General features: G+C 40.0%; 1 protein-coding gene across 5 annotated transcripts; it reads right to left on the bottom strand.

The window, feature by feature from the left end:
- Positions 1–3186: 3186 nt before the first annotated feature.
- On the bottom strand, positions 3187–21700 carry LOC119720024 (serine/threonine-protein kinase 10-A-like). 5 transcript variants are annotated; one of them, XM_038189522.1, is made up of 17 exons: positions 20814–21700; positions 20227–20391; positions 19360–19558; positions 18748–19015; positions 17680–17761; positions 16656–16766; positions 15741–15875; positions 14340–15302; positions 10105–10238; positions 9443–9566; positions 8136–8375; positions 7860–8007; positions 7163–7287; positions 6654–6845; positions 5973–6098; positions 5313–5426; positions 3187–4839 (listed from the first exon to the last, which is right to left on the bottom strand). In XM_038189522.1, exons 1-17 carry the CDS (start codon positions 20967–20969, stop codon positions 4717–4719), a joined length of 3405 nt encoding a protein of 1134 aa, XP_038045450.1. In that variant the 5' UTR covers positions 20970–21700; the 3' UTR covers positions 3187–4716. The 5 variants fall into 5 exon arrangements, with proteins under 5 accessions (XP_038045450.1, XP_038045451.1, XP_038045452.1 ...); XM_038189523.1 differs by having other exon boundaries at positions 10105–10235; XM_038189524.1 differs by having other exon boundaries at positions 16662–16766.
- Positions 21701–22889: the final 1189 nt, after the last annotated feature.

The raw sequence follows: 22889 nt of genomic DNA, 5'->3' as shown, positions 1-22889 counted from the left end.
TTGGCCAACGCGTTGCAAACTCTTGGAGGCGCACTATTGGGAATCGCCCGTATTGAGAAAACGGGCAAAATAATGTTCTGATTAAAATTAATCTTTTTTTTTATAATAATTTTGTATGCTACTTCTCTATATATACTATACATGCACAAATACAGTGCTTACAAAACCCATTTTGCCTACTGAGATGATTGGCATAAGTAGGCTTGATGAGGATATGTTTGAACATAATACAAAGAAGGCTTCTGTTTCACTAGATTAAAACGAAATAAAATCTTAGGAATTTTGCTAATTGTTTTCCAAAATTGATAGCGAACTGACCGAAAGTGAAGACAGCATATTTACTCTTAAACATAGCTACAGCCTCATAATGGAATATTTTGTAAATATATTGTATCACTGATGCCTAAACTTATTGTGATCTTGTTTCAAGGCGTCGCTTGTATTCCAAATGTACATGCACTGCCGAACATGAGGTCTTTTACTAAGGAGCAACATGAGCAACGCCTTGAAACAAGACCAGATCCACGACTGCAAGAGCTGACGCAAGTTCATTACTGTCAGCTACAAGTTCTCTGATTGGTTCGCTGTGTTCACCAAAAGGCTAGACATATCTCCAATATCCACATCAATAATACATTTTTGTTGATAGAATACAATGAACATCAAGGTACGTGTACCTAACATTACAAACTTTATCCCTCTCTTTTACCAAATTACCAAAAAAATCCCAAAACGGGCAAAAATCCCTCCGACTAACCACAAACCCCACTCTGAAAGATTCTTGGTTTTATTCAAAGCTCATTTTAGGCATCGTTGAAGGCAGTTTGCTTATAAAATATAAAATAGCAACAACCATATCACATTTAAGCGGTACGCAAATTTATGCAATATGCAAATGATATCACAAAAATATAGCCGAGAATAATTCTTTACATATTATCTTCCCATTTTGTTTTTTTTTCTTTCTCACACACAACAATATGCCCATTATAGGTCCATAAATTAATTATTTCGTGGGTTAAGTTTGGATTATACACCAAGACTTCTCTGCATTAAATATATGGGGTCACTTTTGAATATAGCATATCTTGAACTATTATTTGTGCTACACTTTTCATAAAAGTTTAAATACACATGTATGCTATGATAAGTATTGTTCCATAAGAACTTTAAATTGGAAATGATGTACACTAATGTTTTGCTACAAATGTATTGTGTTTGCTTGATTTTTTTTATTCTGATATTTTTAGAAAATTATCAAAATTGCTGAAATCTGATCGAGCCTGTATAAAAAGGCCTGCTTTTTTGTCTTGTGAGAAACATTTTTTTTCCCACTGAAAACTAAATCCTATCGCTTGACACACACCTTGCAATGGGCTGTTTTTCGTCAACAACTTTAGGGATTTATTCAGCTTTTATAGATGTTGCGGTTGGCATGAACAACAGCCTTTAAAAAGAGTATATGTGGCTCAATGGCAATGCCCTAAAACTGCTGAAACTTAAAGGGACACTACGGCCTGGGATATGCACAATTCGGCAAGTAAACGCATTTCAAACTGATATTGAATGGAAAGAGCATTTAAAAGTGGAATATAAACGTACACACAACCATCCTTTAAAAACAGGGCGTTTTTGTGTTATTCTTGCGAGAACCATGCGAGAACAAATTTTTGGGGTCACAATTTTGTCCGAAAAATCGAGCTGTTCCAGTGCTAGTCTGATTTCAGCAGCATAGTAGTCGCCTTCTACAGACGTGTAAGAAACAACATTTTGTGCATTGGTGCTGTGTGTAATTATGTGACACACACAACGTGTATAGTACATTGAATGAAAACGACAGGAAATACGTATGCGTACTCTGTCGTGTACGATGTAAACAACCAGGTTTTTTTCTGTCTTTTCTCGAGAACGGTAAGACATTAGGTAAATTTCTTTTCAATTAGACCTTTTAAATAGTACAAGTAAACAATCCAAAACATGAAATTTTCAGGGATTTCAGGCCATAATGCCCCTTTAAAGCATATAACTTTGTGCACTGGTAACATATATTTTTTTTTTATTTTTTTTTTTGCTTTTATATATTTACATGTACACCGAAATGGCTATATTAAGGCTAAACCAAAGGAGAATGCAATATTTATGTGCCATATACTACTCCCATTGGGCCAATCCTAATGTCAACAATAGTAGGTCATTTATAAATACATGTAGCAACGCCCACTCTTCTTTTCTGTGCAAACTTTGCGCATTTACAAAAAGCTTTCACAAAGAAATTTCATGCTACAATAAGTATAAGTGCACTTCTGGCCGGATTGGGAACAAAGGAGTCTAAAGATGGTTGGACAGGATTGGTCGTGTCAGGGCAAGGTCAAAGGTGAAAGGTTACAACTAAAGGATACACTTCTTTGGCTTCCATGTCACACACTGATGAGTCACAAAATGTACCAACAACAGACCGTTCCAAAGACGAAAACCAACACTGTGTTTTCAGTTTGTACTCACATCACTTAAATAAAGCATGAATGCTTTTATTAATGGCTAAAAAGACAACCGGACACTTTGACACATGGGCCTATGTCATGAAGCACGCTAGGCAGAGAATAACTCTAAGCAGATTTAGGTGCAAAGTTCATGTTTCTTGGTATCCTGATTTTTTTACTAAGCAAATATTACTGTGCTTAGCATAATTCTAAGTTCGATAAAATTGGGCTCAGGACTTGAACCTTAACCCCCCTAGCCGGGAGTCAATATTCAAATATTCAGAGCAATTTGTAAAATTCTTTAAAACCCGGCACGTCACTTTCAGGCGAAGGGATATGAAGTGTTTATGTGTCACATAGAGCGTCACTGAAGTGTGACTGAATCTGCCTGCTTGCCCTAAGCTTAACCACGCCAAAAAATTGTGCAGGGATTTCAAGTGTTAGCCATACTCCACAGAAGATTACCTCAAAGGAATTTGAAGTGTGGGTGCTAACTCATGGGAAAAAAGTAGATTTGCAAAACTTGAAGGGTCGTGAAGTGCAGAAGACTAGAAGGGTTAGACCTCAGCTTTGCTCTTCAAATGTTACTCCAAATATTATACAGCACTGAGTTCATGTATTCGTACTAATAAATGTATCTATCTCAATAACTATCACCTATTGGCTGAGTAATCCTCTATTACTAGGCTCATAATTATTTTGTCTTAACAAGCCATTATAAATAAATAGCTTTTCATGAGCTAATAAAAATGGTACGTGTAAATAAACTTGGTTACATTTGTTAATAATAATTTGACACTCTGAGTGTGTTTTTTTTTATCATATGAAATCAGTTACATCATAAATATACATTTTAGGGGTTGTGATAAAGTGAAGTAAATGTGTGGTCGGACAGAACGGTGATTCAAATTGGCAGAAATTTAGAAATGGGTATTGATTTGCGAAGAAGAAAAAGAGAAATGCAGATGATGTAATGAAAAGGGATAAGGGATAAGAAAAAAAGAAGAAAATGCCCACTCCCACAACGAGAAATTAAAAAGGGCAACAGATTAAGAATTACCGCTTCGACATTCAGCTACAATTTTACAGTTATAACATCTGAGGTATTGAGTTATACTTAGAAACCTCTATTCAAATCGCATTTTCACCTTTTTTTGTGCTTGCAAAACTTTCACACAGATTCACGCCAATTTTCACAATAAAAAGCCGGCACTAAACGCATACGACAAACATTTCGTTACTTCATCCATGCCTAGCGTATTGCTGTACAGGCGATATAAAGGGCACTTCAGATTTTTAAGACAAATTTCTTGCAGTAGTTATGATTATTACCAGACAATATGCACATACCATCAACACTTTTTTTCATCTTTCACATGAGGTGAGGAAGTGGAGGGTGGGGTGGGGTGGGGTGGGGTGGGGCAGGGGTGGGGGAACAGGGTTGCGGCTGGGCTGAGGGTGGGGTAAAGATTACCGTAAGAACTTGTGGAATGGATGGATGTGTCTTTGTGTACACAAAGTAAAAGTAAAACCTTCCCTCCCTCAAACTACTACAATAAACAAATAAATACCTTCACACAAAAAACTGTTTTAAGAATTTTGAGGAAATTGGGCTGATTTGGTAGGGTTGGGGGGGGGGGGGAGGGGAAGACATGCATTATACACCAACACATACACGACTAGAATATTGGATACCATACAAAAAGTCCCGTGTGGAAATGTAAGGAATCATTGGCACAATGCAGTAACAAACGGTTACACTTTTACCCATAAAAACTTTTGAATCAGACTTTATCGTCTGAAACTGTGAAAGGCAACAAAATGGCCCCTTTTGCTTAACTTCTGAACATACACAAACCTCGGTTGAACTTTCACGTAAGAAGCACCATAATTCATAACCAACTTTAACGACATGATTATATACAGTCACGTCTAGTTGCAAGTGTTTCTTTAACGTGTGTTCTAGGCACCAGACCCGACTTAATACACATCTCAATGTTTGTTGGGCTACCAAACTTTTACACAATTCCAGTATTCTGGACACAAGTGTTGGATGAAACACAAGACTTAACGACGGTCAGGAGCCCTCCTTTTCTGTACATGGTTTCATTATACCTGTAACCCAGGCACCAGACTAAACACTACAAAAGTCGGGTGCCCGATTCCTTGCATTAATATCACTAATAACCCGCAGTCTGGGTACCAGACGCCCTATTTACATATCTGGTACCCTGGCTTACTTTGCATTGTTTCTAGCGTCCCTCATCGGGGCACCAGACTCTGGATTACTAGCCACATTTCCCTTGGCATAGAAGCGCTCTTGGTCCATCTGTTCACGTTTGAAGTTTTCTTCAAGGTCCTGTGTCAGCAAAAAGGAAAATTCCATTTATTTTTTCGATTTGTCTTTTTCATTATAAAATCAGAAACAAATACCAACAATGTATCTCCAGCGCTCATCAGTTTAAAATGCTAAGCTTTCAATGCTAAAAACCCTTATATTTCAGTGTATTTGGGGACTCGAAGACGGACTTGGCTACCGTGCCGGAGATACATCAGGACTGGCCCCACGAATGCGACTCAAATACTGGACTTCCTCCAAATTTAGAGCCACACGCCGATGAGTGCTTCCTGAAAAGTTGTGTTTTCCTGAATTTGAAGGTCACAAAACATTTCTTGCGAAATATGCCACAGTTGGAAAGTGTTCACTTTTTGCAAATTTGCAGCGCCAACACTTACCATGCCATCACAGATTCGTGTTCAAGTTTGCTTTTGCACCGAGTATAAACCAGTCTTAAGAGAGAGATGTGTTTGAGGCTGAGATTAGGTTTTTACCTTTTTACGTGGTTTGAGGTTATCCTTCCACAGTTTCATCTCTTTGACGTGTTCCTCTTCCTTTGTCTTCAGTTTGGAGGTTTCCTGCTCCATCAGTTGTTTCCGTTTCTCATTCTAAACCCACCCAAAAACACAATTAACTTTGTCAATCGAAACAGGTGAAATCAGTGCAATATATGGCCGGAAAAAAAAACATGCTTGATTTTCCTTCATTTCACAGTATATCATACAGGACATGTCGAACGGGAGAACGGAAGGATAAAAAAATCAACAAGAGCAAAATATTTGCAGGTTTTCAACAGAAAGGAAGTGCTATACAACTACATGCTAACATTTTTGGGTTTCGTAAAAAAAAAGCCACAAGTACGGACTGCGCTTGAGCAGGGAGAAATTGTCAAAAAGGGCATGTTTACATGATTTATTATTAACCCTAACCCCAAAGGGTGATTTACTAGAAATCCTCTTCACCCTTGCAAATTCCAACACCATTATAAACCGTAAACAGTTAAACTCCACCAAACCTTTGTGTTGGAGTGTGGCTGGATGGGGATCGTTACGGTTACGGAAATGTTTCACCAACCTCGTACAACACTCCTTCAAATACTATCTTGATCAAAAACAACGGTCTTATATTTGGAGGGTCGCCCGAGAGTAACTTACATGAATGGTGTGCAACTCTTGCATAGCGGCATAATGATTTTGGCGGGTGCTCTCGAACTGGCGCCGTTGCTTGCGTTCCTGTCTCTCAATGTCCGCCTTGTAACGCTTATTCTCAGACTCTTGGAACTGTTCATAAGATACGGAACCGTTCAATGAAAACTGGCATTTTTTTTCTAAACTGGTTTTGCTAGTTAAGTTTGTACTGTCAATATTTTAAATGTCGAAAGATGATAAACTGATTTGTCATTTTAATATCACAGATTTCCAAAAAAAAGATTAATTGCATGAGAACATTACATAAATGTCTTCCCTAAATGATTTCCAAATTGATGTTTTAGAAAGAAAAACTGGAAAAAAGAAACAAGCAGCTTTTCATTGGATGTAACAAAAACTATTTCAGACTTGGCATTTTCAAAAAAAGTTTTCAAAAAAAAAAAAATTAAACATCAAATAATAATTACACAAACAAAATAAAACAAAACAAAATTCTCTGTGCCAACATCGACAGGATAAAAGAAATGTAAAAAAAGAGGAAGGGAGACAATTATTTCTCAGGATTGGTTGAAAAAGGACAAAAGATCACAAGTTAAACTACTCACTTAACAAGACGTCACAACTGACACAGACTGACAACCACAGACAATCACAGACTATCAACAACCAACAAACGATGCTGCTCACCCCTTTCATCAGCTCTCGTTCCTCTTCGGCCGTGCAGTGAGGATTCTTGATGGGGATACTCTTGCGGAACATGTTAGCCCGCGTCCTCATGTCGTTCCGTAGCGACCGTGGATACCGCCGTTTGTCCTGGCTATGCCGCTGTTTTATATCTTCCTCTTCTTTCTCTTGGCTTGTCTTCAAGATTTGCACTTCCTGTTAATAGAAAAGGTGTATATAAAAAATGAGTCTTAAGAACTTTTTTCACTGATCAACTGTAAAGTCATTCAAAATGACTTAAAAGTCAATGGAAAATTAATACATAAAGTTCTACTGTTGAAACCACAATCTACTTCAGTCAACCCGAGTTGCTCGTAATACTATTTGGCTTGAAACAACTACGAAACATCACTCTGACTGAAACAGGTATAAGCAACAATAACGTCAGAGAATTTACAAAACAAAATTTTGTAGCGAAAACGATTAAATATTTTTGGGTTGCCACAACCGTGCGAGTATGACCTTTGACTGACCTTTTCTTGTCTGACGACAAGGTGATGTCTCTGTAGGAAGAACATGTCCTTCATCTGGTTCTTGGTGGCTTGATGCATCTCCTTAAGATGTCGCTCCTCGAGTTCCCAGATAGCCGATTCTCTCGCTGTGGAGTGAAAACGTCAAAGATCGTCAACACAAAGAAAACCACCTCTGAATGGAGCTTTTTTTGTGTTCTTAGGGAGTAGGTTTGCTTAGGGTTGTGGGCTGAAAATAATTTGTTTTTGACAGGACAGAGAGGGCAGATTTTGACCACTTTCAGTGGACGAGACACACCGCATATCGTTACGGTTCGCATGCTTATGGCCTGAAGTACGCACAACAAATTTTACAATTTAGGCCTGTCTGTTTTGCTCGGATCCTGATCTGTATCACGGATCTCAGGGATCAGCCTAATATTCAAAATTGCGACTGATGAAATGATGTCCAACGTTAACCAAGAACTGGTTCAATTGTTCCTCTTTAGTTGATTGTTCTGGGGATTTGAGTATTGCATAATCGTGCAAACTTATCGTCCATTTAATACTCCCAAAGAAATTCACTGACAAGAAACAACTCTTGGTTATGACCACAAAAACGTACCCAAGATGCAGTTTTGTTTGTTAACGCCCGGTACTGGTTCCGAGGATCCAGATTGGGATCCGTACCGAAACAAACGCGGCATTTAGTTTGTCTCACCTCTGAGTTTCTGGTGTTTATCGTTGAGGAATTTCCTCTCCAGCAGGGCTACTTTGTTGCGATGCTGCTCGGCCAGCTCGGTAGTCTGACTCTCCAGTAGAGAAGACTGCTCCGACATAAACTTATGCTCCTCCTGCTGTTGCCGAACCTAATAATAATTTAAGTACGATCTTTAATCTAAGTGAGCTTTTGGATACTAATCCAGTGGGTTAGTTTTTGGATCAATGCAAATTAATTAATGTATGGAGTTTGGGCCAATAAAGAAATCTTTCTTACATCAAACTCCTCTTTCTTGCGTTTCAGGTCTTCCTTGGAGCTCGCTCTCACGGACTTCATCTCCTTCATCTCTCGTTTCTGTTTCTCTCGGAAGCTTCTCAGTTCCTTCTCTTGTTTCAGCTTCTGCGTCCGGACAAAAGACTTGGCTTCGTTGGATTGCGCCATCTCGAGTTTCTCCACCTCGTGTTTCTGCTGCCGGTTCAGCATCTCCACTTCGCCGTCGTACTTCTTGGTCAGAGCCTTAGGGAGGGGGAAAGTTGATGTTTGACAAATCTTAAGATCTGGGCGTTGAACTCTGTGCACAAGTACCCCCTCAACGGTAAGAAAGGGAGAGTTGGGGGAGACCACTTGGAGACAAATTTGAATGCATTGCTGACGACGCATGACGCTTATGTGAAGATGCTATGGTTTTGTGTACATTCAGGCTAAAATTAGTTGTAAGTACTTTGCGATATACATATACGCGCGAAACATTTCACGTATGGTCTTGAAAGTTGTTGAAAACACTGCCACCTCCGAGGTACCTGCTTCGTTGCACAGGGATAGGTATGAGTAGCAGCCCCATTGCTCTGGGCCTTAGGGGGGCCCACGGTACAAAATAGGGGGGCACACCAAAACTAAAGGGAGCCTGGCCCTCCCCCCTGATGAGTAGACTTCCATTGTGTCTATTGCTACTCAATTTTTGAGAATTGAGATATTTATATATCTGGATTCTGCAGAACAAGAGCTTTGCAATGGTATACAACATTAAGGGGTACTGAGTTCAGTAACGGAAATATAAACCACCAGCTTACTTGAAGTTTTTTAAAACTGATTTGTGAGAAACTGACATTGAAATATCCTGAAGTTGTGTTACAGTAAATGAACAGTCAATTTATAACAGACATGATAAAATCGGTTTTAAACATGTTTGACAGAACAAAAAAACTGCAGAAACACAAAACAGGACTTACAGATTGAGTTTTACCTGAAAAACAAAAAATGTACCACCCCTTCAAATTTTGGCTTAGCCCCACTGTACTGCAAAATTTAAGCTCATTTCGTGGTGACAGGTCTTCTAGCTGTGGAAAATGTCTAAGAAAATTTTCAACATTTGACAATAGTTGAACCATGAAACAAATCTCTTCAGTGAGTTTGTGAAGTTCTAAACAGAACCAAGGAAAACTCAACGTTTTGGACAGTGTGCTCTGCCCATCGTCAGGAGACTTATGGTTACATATATCTTGCTCTTGCACAAGAAGAGAATGCAATAATCTTCAAACTTGAACTTTACACTTTTAAACTTGAAATGCGACTGGTTCACTGACCTGTAATTCACTCTTGTGCTTGGTCTTGAGGATTTCCGATTGCTGTAAGATGCGACTTGCCAAGTCGTTACTCTCCTTGGTCTCTCCCTTGTGAAGGAGCTTCAGCTGCCTCATCTCTGCCTTCCTACTCGAGCAACAAGAAAGGGGGGGGGTAAAAAAAGGCTTGCAAATGACAGAATCTGATCTGACAGAAATGTAAAAATGGTGTTTTGCCAATTAAAAAAGTTAAGCAGTGTATACTCGGTGCTGCTCGCAGGCTTGGGGAGACAAACATTGACAAGTTTCCTTTGGGTGGGAATCGAACCTACAACCTCCTGCTTACTAGTGCAGTTGTATTAACCACTCCACCACCAAGCTAGGGAGTGGGTAAGCCAATATTTGTTGGACAGGGTCTGCAGTGAAAATTCAAACGGGTGGGGGGGGGGGGCATCTAGAATTTTTGCACTGTATTACGTCACCGCTGCATTTTAGGTGTCAAGGTACTTTTTACTGTTAAATTTACTATTAAATTTGAATCAAATAGCAAAGATTGTCTGGCATCTCCATTTCTCTGTTTGTTATTTTTTTATTTTGGGGGGGTCGTGGGGGGATGGGCCTCCTCCCCCCTCGAGATGCATTAATTAATTAATTAATTTTCATTAATTAATTCTCTGCCCACCCACCTGTTTTCATGTTGCTGCTTGGATTTGTCTTCAGACCCTTCCCTCACCACCTTAGACGTTGTCAACGTGACCACCTTGCCGTCCAAGACAAACTTACGGGTCTTCTTCAGGGTCTTATAGTTGGGCTTCTCCTGCTGAGTATAGTTACGAAAAGAATATAAATGTTGAGAATAATTTTTTTTTTTTAAAGTTAGATCACATTCAGATAAGTATTGAGTTTGCAACAAATAAACCCAATTTTAGCTCCGGTAACACGCAAAACTGCCCCAGCACTACGAAATGTATAAGGTGCTAAAGCCTTAACATCAGTTGGTTATCATTCTTCTTTTTGTCTTACGTATTGCTGAACATTAAACTGTCATTTGGCTCTTGTTAGGGATTTCCCGATGAAAACGCCATGTACGTTTTAATGTGGTGTTCTTTTAAATTTCCTTCTGCTGGGTTTATACATATAGTGTTTTGTTTTCTCAAACTACAACATGACGAGTGATCCTCTACAGGATGGTCCAAAAAAACGTTACACCTTTTTAGACGCAGATTTCTTGGAATTGGGGAGACGTGAAAATTGTGTCAGGATATTCCTAAACTACAGCATCTTTGTGGTATATGGTGAAAACGGCGCTGAAAATAAAGCCTTAATTAAGAAATGGCGATGGTTTAAAGAAAGATGGTCAAAAACCAATTCATCCACACGCAAGACTATGAGATATGGTCAGATGGTCAACACAATAGCACTGCACACACAAATAACTGCAATAATTGTAATCTGGTCTACATGACTGCCATAGATGAGAACCAACTAGTTTTTGACTATTTTTCTGTAAATGGCCGCTATTTCTTACTTTGAGCTTTATTTCCAATGCCATTTTCACCATATACGGCCAAGATCTTGTACGGTAGTTCAGGAATATCTTAAAACAATTTCAAATGTCTCTTCAATTTTGAGAAATCTGACTTCGAAAAAGTATAAACTTTTTTCGGGACCACCCTGTTTTCAGTGCCAAGTTTATCATTATGCTACCAAATTTTCAAGATCTCTATTTTGAGATAAGGTGCTGTGGTTGAAATACCCCCTCTGTTACCATGGAGTCTGAACTATCATGTGAAAGGTCTATGGTTCGAATGCTATCTTTGTCAAATGGGAGTTTTTGAGAGTACAACTTTGAAGCTAAAAACCTACAACTGAAGTTGACCAAATTAAAGCTTAGCCTTGTACATCGTACATCTACAAGTAGGTGATGTGCTGAACTTACATGTACTCACATTTTGATTGAATAATGACATAAATGAAATGTTGTGCAATGAATGGAATGAATGCCATGTGTACCGGTGTTTACATAAAACTATACTTCCGAATCTTGCCAATCACGTCAATGAAAGACGCAAACCAAACGACCCCGTTTTTTTCAGGATATGATTAAGGCAGTTAATTTTAGAAGTAAAAGTGTGGTCAAAGCTGACCTAAGCAATGGAATCAATCATCCTGCCTTGGCCACAAATATGTATTTCCCCTTTTCATTTGGAGTTTAAACTGCAAATGACACCGATATTAGTCATTTTTGACCCAAGCGTACAGTACATATAGTGTTGCAATACTTCTCAAATTCTTGTTTTTCCGTCCCTTCCGCGATATGAGATTTACCAAATCTACATTCAATATCAAGTTACATAGTTCCTTATGCAACTTTTTGTATATAATTACAAAAAAAATTTGAAGAGCTCCGAAATTCAAAGTTTGTTACAAGAAGGGATTAAGATGTTAGTCCCAAGAAACTCAAATAATCCTTCAACCAACAGTTTTGTTTGTTAACTAAATCAAAGTTCAATTATTAAATAAAAAGAACAGAAGTGGGAAAAAAGGAAAATTGTAAATCAACTGGACACAGTCCAATTCAATCAAATTAATCAAATTAACTTCAAAAATGTCCTTGTGAATTCGTGCATAATTAGTATTCCTTTGAAACTTAAATCCACATAAAGAAAACAAATCTATACAGTTTTACAAAGCATTGCAAATGAGAAAAAACAAATTAAAACTAAAATCCCTTTTTATCATACTGACAAATTTCATGTTTGTATGTTATTTTATTAACATATCTTAATATTTTCTTTATATACCGACAGCAAAACGGTAGAAGTCTAGAAACAGAAGTATTTATTTGTACATCTACAGTATAATTAGGCCGAGGAAAAAACCTGTGTGTTTAAAGTAACACCCTAAAATTATCCAGGTAGGTACGTAGGTAGGTACACGTAGGAATATAAGTTTATTTTTAAAAAATTGTTGGGTCTGTCCATCAAATTTGTGTGTTGCATACGAAAGACCTTTCTTTATTTTCAAAATTTACACCATTTCAATTTTTTTGCCAAATGTGGCTATAAAAAGTTTGAGGTCAGCAATTTGGCCTAAAAAATCCAGGTACATGTCCGTAAATACACATTTGTTTTTACGCTTTACAGCAGCTTCAATCATCAGATAAGTGAAGAACATGACAGATGGCTTTGATAGGAAAAAAAAAAAAAACTTTGTGCAAACAAGATTTACATGTACATGTACAGTATGTAGCTATGTCCACAATGGAACCTGTACGGACACAGCATACAGTGCAGTTCATGAGAATAATACGCTACCCGTATTGTACATGTACTTGTATGGCTGACAGTGCAGATGTTGGAACTAAAAGCAAACAAATGCAATCACTAGGTGAAGTTTACTGAGAGGTCGGAATGTCTCTACTGATGGTGTGCTGGCCAAACAGTTCACACTCACAACGCACGGTGATAACAAGACTAGCAAGGCCTAGAAGCCGGTCGCATAGCACACCAAATTCTATTCAACTGATTCGGAATGGCTAGTCACTGAAGTCTTTAATGCATCCGGTCTACACAATAGACCTTATTCACAAGGAAGCCATCTTGATAGTGTTCCCTGAATCTATTCTATAAATTGTAAACTGTTGAATGGGATGGTGCCAGACTATTTTACGATTGGAGTGCGTTTCAAGCCTCATTGGAATGTGGCTTAAACATTAGGGTATGTTAAATTAAATCACAAATTTTAAATTATTCAACAGAGCAGACTGGTATTAATTTGTAACGAGCTCCTATTTCACGGCTTTCATTTCTACTCGCAAGTTCCAAAAATGAAGACTTTACCGCGCTTTCAACTGAACATGGCCGACTGGTGAATAAAGTCTATAGGCTGGATTTATTCGTTGGCATTATGGGGTAATCCTATACAATAGCACTGCCCAACACACACATGACAGTTAGTCAACGAGCGAGATACATGAAGGCACTAAACTGGCCCTCAAGGAATGGCTACAATTGGAGCGCAGCAAGCCAACTGATCTTTCTACTGAAAACACATAGTGCAGAAACACGGCAGTAGAATTACTCCGGCGCAAGCATTGTTCATTGTCCAAGCAAAAGCATATATGCTTACAACATATCTAAACTGAAAGTGAAAGCTGAAACCAACGAAGCACAACTAAATCAACAGTCAACTAATCTCATATGTGTATTTTGCAACTACGTATCTAAACACAAGGGTGCACTGTTAATGAAATTAAAAAGAAGTTCAACTTCAATTTTATAGAAATGAAACAAATGTTTACTAAAAAGCAAGTGATAAATATGTTATGCCTTATGACATGAGACAGACATGTACTTGACCACTGACTTATTCACATGCCGTCAACATGTCTTTTCTCTATGTATAGCTTGTCAAAGGAAACTCCAAAATATTTGTCAACAAAAACTCTTAAAAATGTCTTGTTTATTCAGTCTCCAATGCACGTGAATTCTGCCGGCAGCTTTCTTTTATCTTTTCATGTCATAAATGTTAATAATCACTTTTAAACAAACGCAATTTTTCACAAGAATATTTATATATCCTTCCTTCAATTTGATGCAGTTTGGGGCAATTCAACACAACATTCTCACCAAATCAAAATAAAAACAGCACGGCAAAAAAAAAAAGGAACTTAAAAACCAAAACAACATTGAGAAATCCATCATTGTAACAACAAATTCATCACAGAAATTCATCAAAAAAAAAAATTTAATGAACAAAAAAGATAAAGTAATACTTGCACTGCATGCAGACAGATGGAAACGTTATGAAGCAAAAGAACAGTGTATTACGTATGGAAGACGTGCGATGGCCCAATGACGTGACTTTTTTTTAAAAGATGTCAAGCATGGATGCGTAAGGTGCAAAAGATCTGTCTAACCTCTTTGTTGGAGATGCTGGATATGCTTCTGTCCAAGTCGATGGTGGCTTCGCTGCCTGCATCTGAGGATCCCCGACTGGCGATGCTGCCCTTGTTGATGCCGCCGGGAGTCTTGAAGAGCCCGCCATTATTCAGGCTGTCCAACTCATCTTTCAAACCTTCTAGTTTGGGTTTGTTGAGAGGTTTATGCATCGGGCGATCAACGAGGTCTTCCTCCAGGATTTCCTCCTTGGGTGGGGCCTCATCCTTGTGAAAGACTTCGTTATCGTGGTCCTCGGGTTCGTCGGTGTTAACCTCCGAGATGGCTTCAGTGACAATCTGCTCATCCTCCTCTTGATTTGATGGCTCTTCCACCTTGAACTCAGAGGTAGCATTGGTGACAATCTTAGAAACCAGATCATTGACCATCTCAGAGACCGTTTTCGTGACGATCTCGGGTGTCTCTGCTGGTTCTCCAGACACATCTTCATTTTCGATCGGCATCTCATCCTCGCTTCCTTCCTTTTTGACTTTCTCGGACGATTCCACCACCACCCCACCCTCTAAACCCCCTTCAAATATGCCCAATTCTTCCCCTTCATTAGTTTCCGGAGCCTTATCCGGAACTTCTCCATCTAGTTGAGTTGGTTCTTCAATTTTCTCCGCGTCATTTTCAAAAGGAATACCTAGACTATTAGGCAGTGGTTCATCTTTATTTTCCTTTACGAGTTCAACGCCCTCTACATCATCATCTCTCAGCACGTCAGTGATTTTGTTAGTTTCTAACTCGTCCTCTGCAGTGTCTGATATAAGTTTCCCGCCCCCTAGGACTGCTAACCCCTCCCCACTATCGGGTTCCCCGCCTTCAATGTCTGGTTCCCCATCCCCTAGGTCATTATTTACTGTGTCACGTACCACGTGCTCTATCCCATCTTCGGAGACCGTGCTGATCTTCCGGTTCATATGTGGACCGTTTGCACCGTTCTGATGAGGAAAAACAATACAAAAATTAAGCCTCATTAAATGCTTGACCAGAGAAGCAGGATTGTTTTGTAATTGAATCAAGCATGCCCTTTCATGGCATAAGCTAATGAAAATGGAAATTTTGGAATACCTTTAAATTATTAATTTTTTTGTGCAAAGAATTTCAGAGTTTTGGGGGCAATTAACAGTTTCTGAACTCATTACCAAATTTTAATCATCCCTAACTTTGGGTTTTGAGTCGAGCTCAATTGAAAAAAAAAAGTCATACTGATTTCACTGACATTATCAACTTGGTAAGGCACCTTTGACAGATGAGGCACATTTTCCAAAATGGGGCTACTTTGGCATCAGTATTGCTCTTTTATGGTTAAAAACAGTACACAAGACCAGGGTTCAAACTCGGACCACGTCAACTGCAGGACAAGCAGACCTACACACCTGACTTCCGATGGGTGGGCTGATCGGTTGCTGGACTGGGGTGGAGGGGGTGGTGGGTGTGCTGGGCGTGCCTAACGAGGCCAGAATGTCAGCGCTGTCTGTACTGTCAGCGCCGATGGAAGAACGACGATCAGACTTTACAGAACAAAAACAGAATAATTTGTGAGTTACGTACCAATGAATCATTTTGAGACTTCCAAGTACAATTCTTTTCCTTTTTTTTTTTTAACCCTAACCACCTTGAATCCTTCAAAATCCTCTTTGTCAAAGTGGAGGAATTTGGAGGATTGAAGTTACATGGCAAAAGTGCGTTACTGATTTTGTAGGATGCACTTTGTCAAGGTCTTGGGCCGGACCTTGTGTTGCTTTTGTTTAGCCATGCATAAATATAGGCCTGGATTATGCTCGACATCCTCCGTACTGCTCCAGAATGTCACTGGCCAAGCCTCAACATATTGACAGTCACTGCCGCAGGATTTTGCAGGATTCAGGCAGTGGTCACCCCTCCACAGACCATATTCAAGAAATAATGGAGGAATTTTCAGAATTGAGGCTATGCTATTTTTCCATGAGGCCAATTGGATGATTTTGCAGGATTGAGGCTACATCCTAGCAAAAAGGCCTAGAGAGTTACAAATGTAGGGTTAATGGAAAAATAAAATGTGTACAGGCTTCTATATAACCTATGGTAAGGGGTATCAAAGGGAAAAAGTGACAACTCATTTGCAAAAATGGCATTTTAAAGTGTCTGGGCAGAGGCACAAAAAACTGTTTTTGTCTCGTGTCTCAATCAATAACTGAAACACAAAAATACTCTAAAATCATTATATCTTATAGAAACTTCATTGTTTCACAACCGTTTTGTAGCTTGTTTTCCCCCTTATTTTGTTTCTATGTATTTGATTGGAAACGTACCGGCACCTGGTCATCAGGCAACTCCAACAGCTCCTCAGTCACTTCAGCCTTGGCTTCACAGAGGAGGTCCCTCACTGGCTTGTTGTCGTGCACTTCAGCCAACCAGGGGTGCTTTGGACCAATCAGAGACAGCGTTAGATACAGACACAAACTGAGCTCACATTGGTTCACAAAGATTCTCCAACTTGTTCCATCTTCTTTTTTTCTTAAATCACAACAGGAATCCAGTGACAGTACAACCAATCTTTATAGTGGTCATCATGTCATAATGGTCATCATGTCATATTTGTAACTAGATGCAAGAGAAACTCTTCAAAAAAACACCGAAATTGAAAAATAGGACCTGAATTTTGACACCAGCTGTATGTCAAGTAATCGTCATCTTTGCCAAATCACAATTACAACATCTGACTAACACTCGGATTATTACCTTAACAGAACTCAACCCATCAAAGCCAAACGGCATGTTTTGATGGAATCTGTCAGGATGGGTACAGTACCCCTAAACTGACAGTCTTTTACATTGGGTTGGCACAACTCCAGAATCAAAGTCAGAAATATGCGTGTGCAGTTTCCCATATGGTGTTGGAATTCACCAGGATGGGTATGGTCCCTAGCAAATCATGCTAGGGAGTTAGGGTTGAACTGAAATAATTGTCAGAGTTTTATTCAAGTCCCTGTAAGTCCATCACAAGTCCATCACAAGTCCATCACAAGTCCATCACAAGTCCGTCACAAGTCCGTCACAAGTCCGTCACAAGTCCGTCACAAGTCCGTCACAAGTCCATCACAAGTCCATCACAAGTCCATCACAAGTCCACCACAAGTCCATCACAAGTCCGTCACAAGTCCATCACAAGTCCATTACATGTCCATCACAAGTCTTTCGGTCTCAAGTCAAGTCACTAGCTATGCAAATAAACTGTTACAAAAGCATCCTTCGTCATTGTTCATCCAGTTACTTGTGATTGGCTTATGAAAGGACTTGTGATGGACTCGATACAACACTAATACATGTTATTACCTTGGACATCTCTGGTGCAGTTGGTCTGGATTCTGGGTTTTTATCCAGACAGAGTTTAATGAAACTGCTGAAATTCTTGGTCCTGTTAAAAAAAACGCAACATGAAAATGAATAAAACTGCTGCAAATTGCTTGCTGGCTGGGTTGACCTGAAATGTACAAATCAACAAAATAAGCGGGTCTAACGTTTTGGTCCAGGCAGGAACTTTCTCAAAGGCAAAAAAACAAACAAACAAAACTTGCTTAATATCAAGAAGGGTTGGTGGGTCAGTCTTGGGGATTTTTAACTAACGTTCCTAGGTCTTCGTGCAGGTCATGGTATGAGGGGTTCCTGTCGTGCCATGGGGGTTTCTGGGGTGCCAGCTCTACCAACATGATCCCCATGGAAGGGACAGGGGTAGGGGAGGTCTACCTCACACTTACCATCGTGAGGGTGCCAGGAGGGTTGGAGGTTCAGCCTTACGGATCTTAATGAGCACCCTCATGGGGTGCAGGTCATGGTATGGGGGTTCCTGCCGTGCCAGCTCTATCAACGTGATTCCCAAGGAAGGGACAGGGGTAGGGAAGGTCTACTTTACACTTACCATCGTGAGGGTGCCAGGAGGGTCGGAGGTTCAGCCTTAGGGATCTTAATGAGCACCCTCATGGGGTGGAGGTCATGGTATGAGGGTTCCTGCCGTGCCAGCTCTACCAACGTGATCCCCAAGGTAGGGGCAGGTTTAGGGGAGGTCTACCTTTTACACTTACCATCGTGAGGGTGCCAGGAGGGTAGGAGGTTCAGCCTTAGGGATCTTAATGAGCACCCTCATGGGATGCAGGTCATGGTATGGGGGTTCCTGCCGTGCCAGCTCTATCAACGTGATCCCCAAGGAAGGGACAGGGGTAGGGAAGGTCTACTTTACACTTACCATCGTGAGGGTGCCAGGAGGGTCGGAGGTTCAGCCTTAGGGATCTTAATGAGCACCCTCATGGGGTGCAGGTCATGGTATGGGGGTTCCTGCTGTGCCAGCTCTATCAACGTGATTCCCAAGGAAGGGACAGGGGTAGGGAAGGTCTACTTTACACTTACCATCGTGAGGGTGCCAGGAGGGTCGGAGGTTCAGCCTTAGGGATCTTAATGAGCACCCTCATGGGGTGCAGGTCATGGTATGGGGGTTCCTGCTGTGCCAGCTCTATCAGAGTGATCCCCAGGGACCAGATGTCTGCCTTGTAGTCGTAAGGGTTGTCTTTCAGCGTCTCGCAGATCACCACCTCAGGAGCCATCCAGTATGGCGTCCCGATGAAGGAATCTCTCTTCTGTTTAGTCTTGGTGTTCCTGGCTGAAACTCCAAAGTCGGCTGTAAAGCAAAGAAGAACATGGGCTTGTATATTTTTTTTCATCAGGAAATTTCACTTCGGCAGGACATGAAACTGAGACCACTTATCTGCTCTACCGGTGCCCCACGGACTAAGCTATGCTTTACAAAACTACTCCTCTACAAATCTAAACTTAATCAAGAATCTCCTTTGTTATTGCTCAACTCCTGTTACTTGTGAATGGATTTGACTTATGATTTATTTTCAACTCAACTTATGACAAACAGGTGGTCAACAACAACAATGCTACTTGCTTGTTGTTGAGGCTTAAGCCAATCTTGGGTTTTGGTACCCAAAAATGAATGACAGAAATTAAAGCACTTACCAAGTCTGATATCTCCAGTCATGGTCAGCAGTATGTTCCCAGCCTTCAGATCTCTGTGGATAACCTTCTTGCTGTGAAGGTAGTCCAACGCTTCCAGCATCTGCTTACAGACAACTTTGATCTGGTCCTCAGTCAGACCTTTCTCCAGGTCAAGCATGATGTCATCGAGGGCACCCCCCTCGCAGAACTCTAGGAGCATCTGGAAAGGAAAATGGGGTCGAACTTGTCGGAAACTGTCGGCAAACATTTTCCTTTGATTACCCTCTCCACCCCCATCCCCCCCCAAAAAAATTAATTATTAAATCAAAAACAAAGTCAAGCCAAGTAAAGCTGGTCCAGAGTGCATAAAAATCTATTTATTTGAATCAGAATGGCTATTAATTGGAAGTCTTTTCATGAGTCAGATTTAGCCCACTTATTGGCATTTCAGGGTATTCCTATACAATAGCACTGCCCGGTTCATGAGTGATGCAGTCAGGCAGTCAATCAGTGAGATGGAAACAAGAGGACACACAGCTTGCCCTCCGAGACCAGCAAAATCTTACCTTGATTTACCAGAGGGTCAGGGGTTCGAATCCAGCTGCTGGTCATATGTTGTGTCCTTGGGCAAGCCACTTCACCCCAACTTGCCTCTCTCCACCCAGGAGTATAAATGGGTACCGGCATTAGCTGGGGAGTAACCTGCGATGGACTAGCATCCCATCCAGGGGGAACAGAAATATTCTCAGTCGTTTCATGCTACTGAAACCAGAGATAAACGCCGGCCTCATGGGCCACATTGGCTCATGACAGACTTGACTTACTTACTAATCCAATGGCAAAGACACCAGTCTGTTTGACTCTAACAGAATTCAACATGAAACTTACCCACAACTTGTTTGCATAGAGGTACGTCTCGTACAATCCTACGATGTATTGATGCTTGCATTCGCCCAAGATTTGAATCTCCACAAGGAAATCATCCAGTTCCTCCTGGTCTTTAATCTCAATGACTTTTGCAGCCGCAAAGATGCCTGTATGTCTGTTCTTGGCCTGTTGTTTAACAAAAAAAATGCATTACAAATATTATTGTTTCATCTTCAAGCAAATATCAACTCATGTTCAACTCAACATTACTCTCAACTACATGGTTTTCATGAGTACTTCATGATGAAATGTAGTCATGTGGAATGTTTGATTGGATTAACAGGGTTTTTCTAATCATGTAGGCCTACATGTATAACCTCAATGGTGGTCAGTCATTGGAAATATGTTTTAAAAAAATGTATTTGGGATTAATGTTAAGAAACATTTCTGATTTTGTCCATAAGAAAGATTCGCTAATTCCCATTACATGCATTATAAATGTCATAAACACCAAAGTGGCATCATGTTTACATTTTGTACATTTTTTTTTTCAAACCAAAACGACAGCAATTTGCATGATTTGTAGACATGAAGTCAAGAAAATTCACCTTGTACACTTTCCCGAAAGCACCGTCTCCAAGTTCCGAGAGCACTTCCCACTCCGACTCTGGATCTCTGTCTCGGATGATATTCTGGAACTTGTCATCCTTCTTCTTATCAGCCGTGGAGAAGCGGAAAAATCTCTTCAACGCCGTTATTGACATGTTGCTGCCTTAGTAATATCCTCAGATTTGGATAATCACTCACTCGGTCTCCAATTTGATGAAAATATTCATCCAATTACATGTAATTGGATTCAGAAAATCCTGGCAAGTCATGCAACATAAGCCATCCACTAACGGCCTCAGATTACAGTTTTATAAGTCACTCAGAAAATTATATCTTCAATTGGAAAAAAATAATAATCTAGCACAGCCAGTATTTAGTGTGCAGGGAAAAATCAACAATTTTGTTGTCAAACATGTCAAAATCAAGTCAGTACAAAAATACATTTACTTAGGCTAAGTCATGTTGATTATTTGTAGTCCTTGCAACGATCATGGATCAAAGATGCGATACCTTTGCGATGACAACTGCGTGGGCCAAATATCAAAGAAATTTTGAGGGCAAAAAGTGAGATTGATACGGCCTACGGTTTTCAGGGCGCTTCGCTGGCCGGTCGTGTCTGCCCACTCAGCGTGAAAATCACAGCAGCAGGTCCGTGGCTGATTCCCGAAGTTGTCTGAAAACAACAGGTTGTCAGCATATTATTCCCCAAATCGTCACAAATTGCATCGATTTCCAGGCTGTTTGGACAATGTCACTCCACTTCCTGTGAACGGTGATGACTGCCTACGCGACACTTATCTAGGCCAAGTTCCGTGTATTTCTTTCACCGACTGCTCGCCATTTTGGGGGAAAGTAAACCTAAACACTTCGCTGGTTCCCTCCCTTCGGTTCCTCAGCGTGTAATTGCCGAGGTAAATGTCGTCTTAGTCCACGTCACAAGGGCATTGACTGATGTTGTTAATTTGTAAAGGCACCAGTCTCACCTGGAACCGACGTCATGCTGATGGGACCAGCGATCAAAGTTCGTGCAGGTTCACTGTCGCCACGCCTGTTGACGTCATGTTATGTGCACCCTCGCCTTTTATGCACTTGAAGTTGAACTCTAAAAAAAAAATTTTATTTCCGCTTTCCCCACAAAACATGAAACATTTTACCATCTCACACTGCCATCAAAGTGAATAACATTTCCTTGTCTTTTAAATTACTAAAATCTATGGTATTTTATCCCTTTTTCCTGAAAAAGTTGGCAAGAAGGGGCACAGTGCCATCAACAAGGAAATAAATAAATAGGCGGACTATTTCGTTGTAAAAATTTAAACGGTCAAAATAAAATGATAAATATCAATTTAATCCTTATGAATTTTCTATTCTTTTTTTTTTAAATTATATTATCCAGTTAGCAGTTATCCGCCACAGATCAATTGGCATGTACTGGAAATACTTGGGATTTTTATTCGAGTCACTCCAGAAAGTCATAATGATGATGACTTTTTTTCGGGGAATTACCTTCAAAGTTAAATACAAGACAAACAAATCTCGAATTCCGTAACAGTCGCACAATAGTTTTAAGTACGGTGGCACTAACACAAACACGCCTTAAACAAATTAATTAAATTCCATTGTTCCTGCCAAATACTTTGCTAAAGACAGATCCAAATGCAGCAACAAAAGAAACCGCATTTTGCCAGTAATTTCTTCTATGGTTCGTTGATTTTAAAAACAAACCCTGTCATTGTTGCCATGGAAGTGACGTAAAAAGACTTAACACAAAGGAACAGTACAGTTGGCATTGTTCATTTTTGCAGGAAAAAATTAATTAGGAGTGAGTCATCCAGATTGATTCGGGGGGCTGGGGGGGGGGGCTGGGGGGGGGGAATTAAACCACCAGACCATGTTACAAAAGAAAATAACATCGGTTTTTTTTCTTAGTACATGTTATCATTTGATTTATTTGACTACCCCAATAATTTAACACAAGTATTGGGAATTGCCCCTTTTTAGTTAAGATTACAGAAGACAAAAAAAAAAGGTTTTTTTTTAATGCACAGCCATGCAAAGTTACTGAATGTCTCTAG

The sequence above is a fragment of the Patiria miniata genome, unplaced genomic scaffold (assembly GCF_015706575.1).
Source record: "Patiria miniata isolate m_02_andy unplaced genomic scaffold, ASM1570657v1 HiC_scaffold_9, whole genome shotgun sequence".
In the NCBI taxonomy this organism is placed as follows: Eukaryota; Metazoa; Echinodermata; class Asteroidea; order Valvatida; family Asterinidae; genus Patiria; species Patiria miniata.
Note: the sequence above shows the minus strand (reverse complement) of the source record. Positions and strands in the feature narration are given on the sequence as shown.

What these genes read in the sequence shown, in the direction of transcription:
- LOC119720024 (XM_038189522.1), bottom strand. Translation starts at nt 20,969, where the DNA reads ATGTCAATAACGGCGTTGAAGAGATTTTTCCGCTTCTCCACGGCTGAT. An exon ending in CTTTCGGGAAAGTGTACAAG is followed by an intron (nt 20,392 to 20,813) that starts GTGAATTTTCTT and finishes GTTAAACAACAG; the next exon opens with GCCAAGAACAGACATACAGG. An exon ending in CCAGCATCTCCAACAAAGAG is followed by an intron (nt 10,239 to 14,339) that starts GTTAGACAGATC and finishes AACTATACTCAG; the next exon opens with CAGGAGAAGCCCAACTATAA.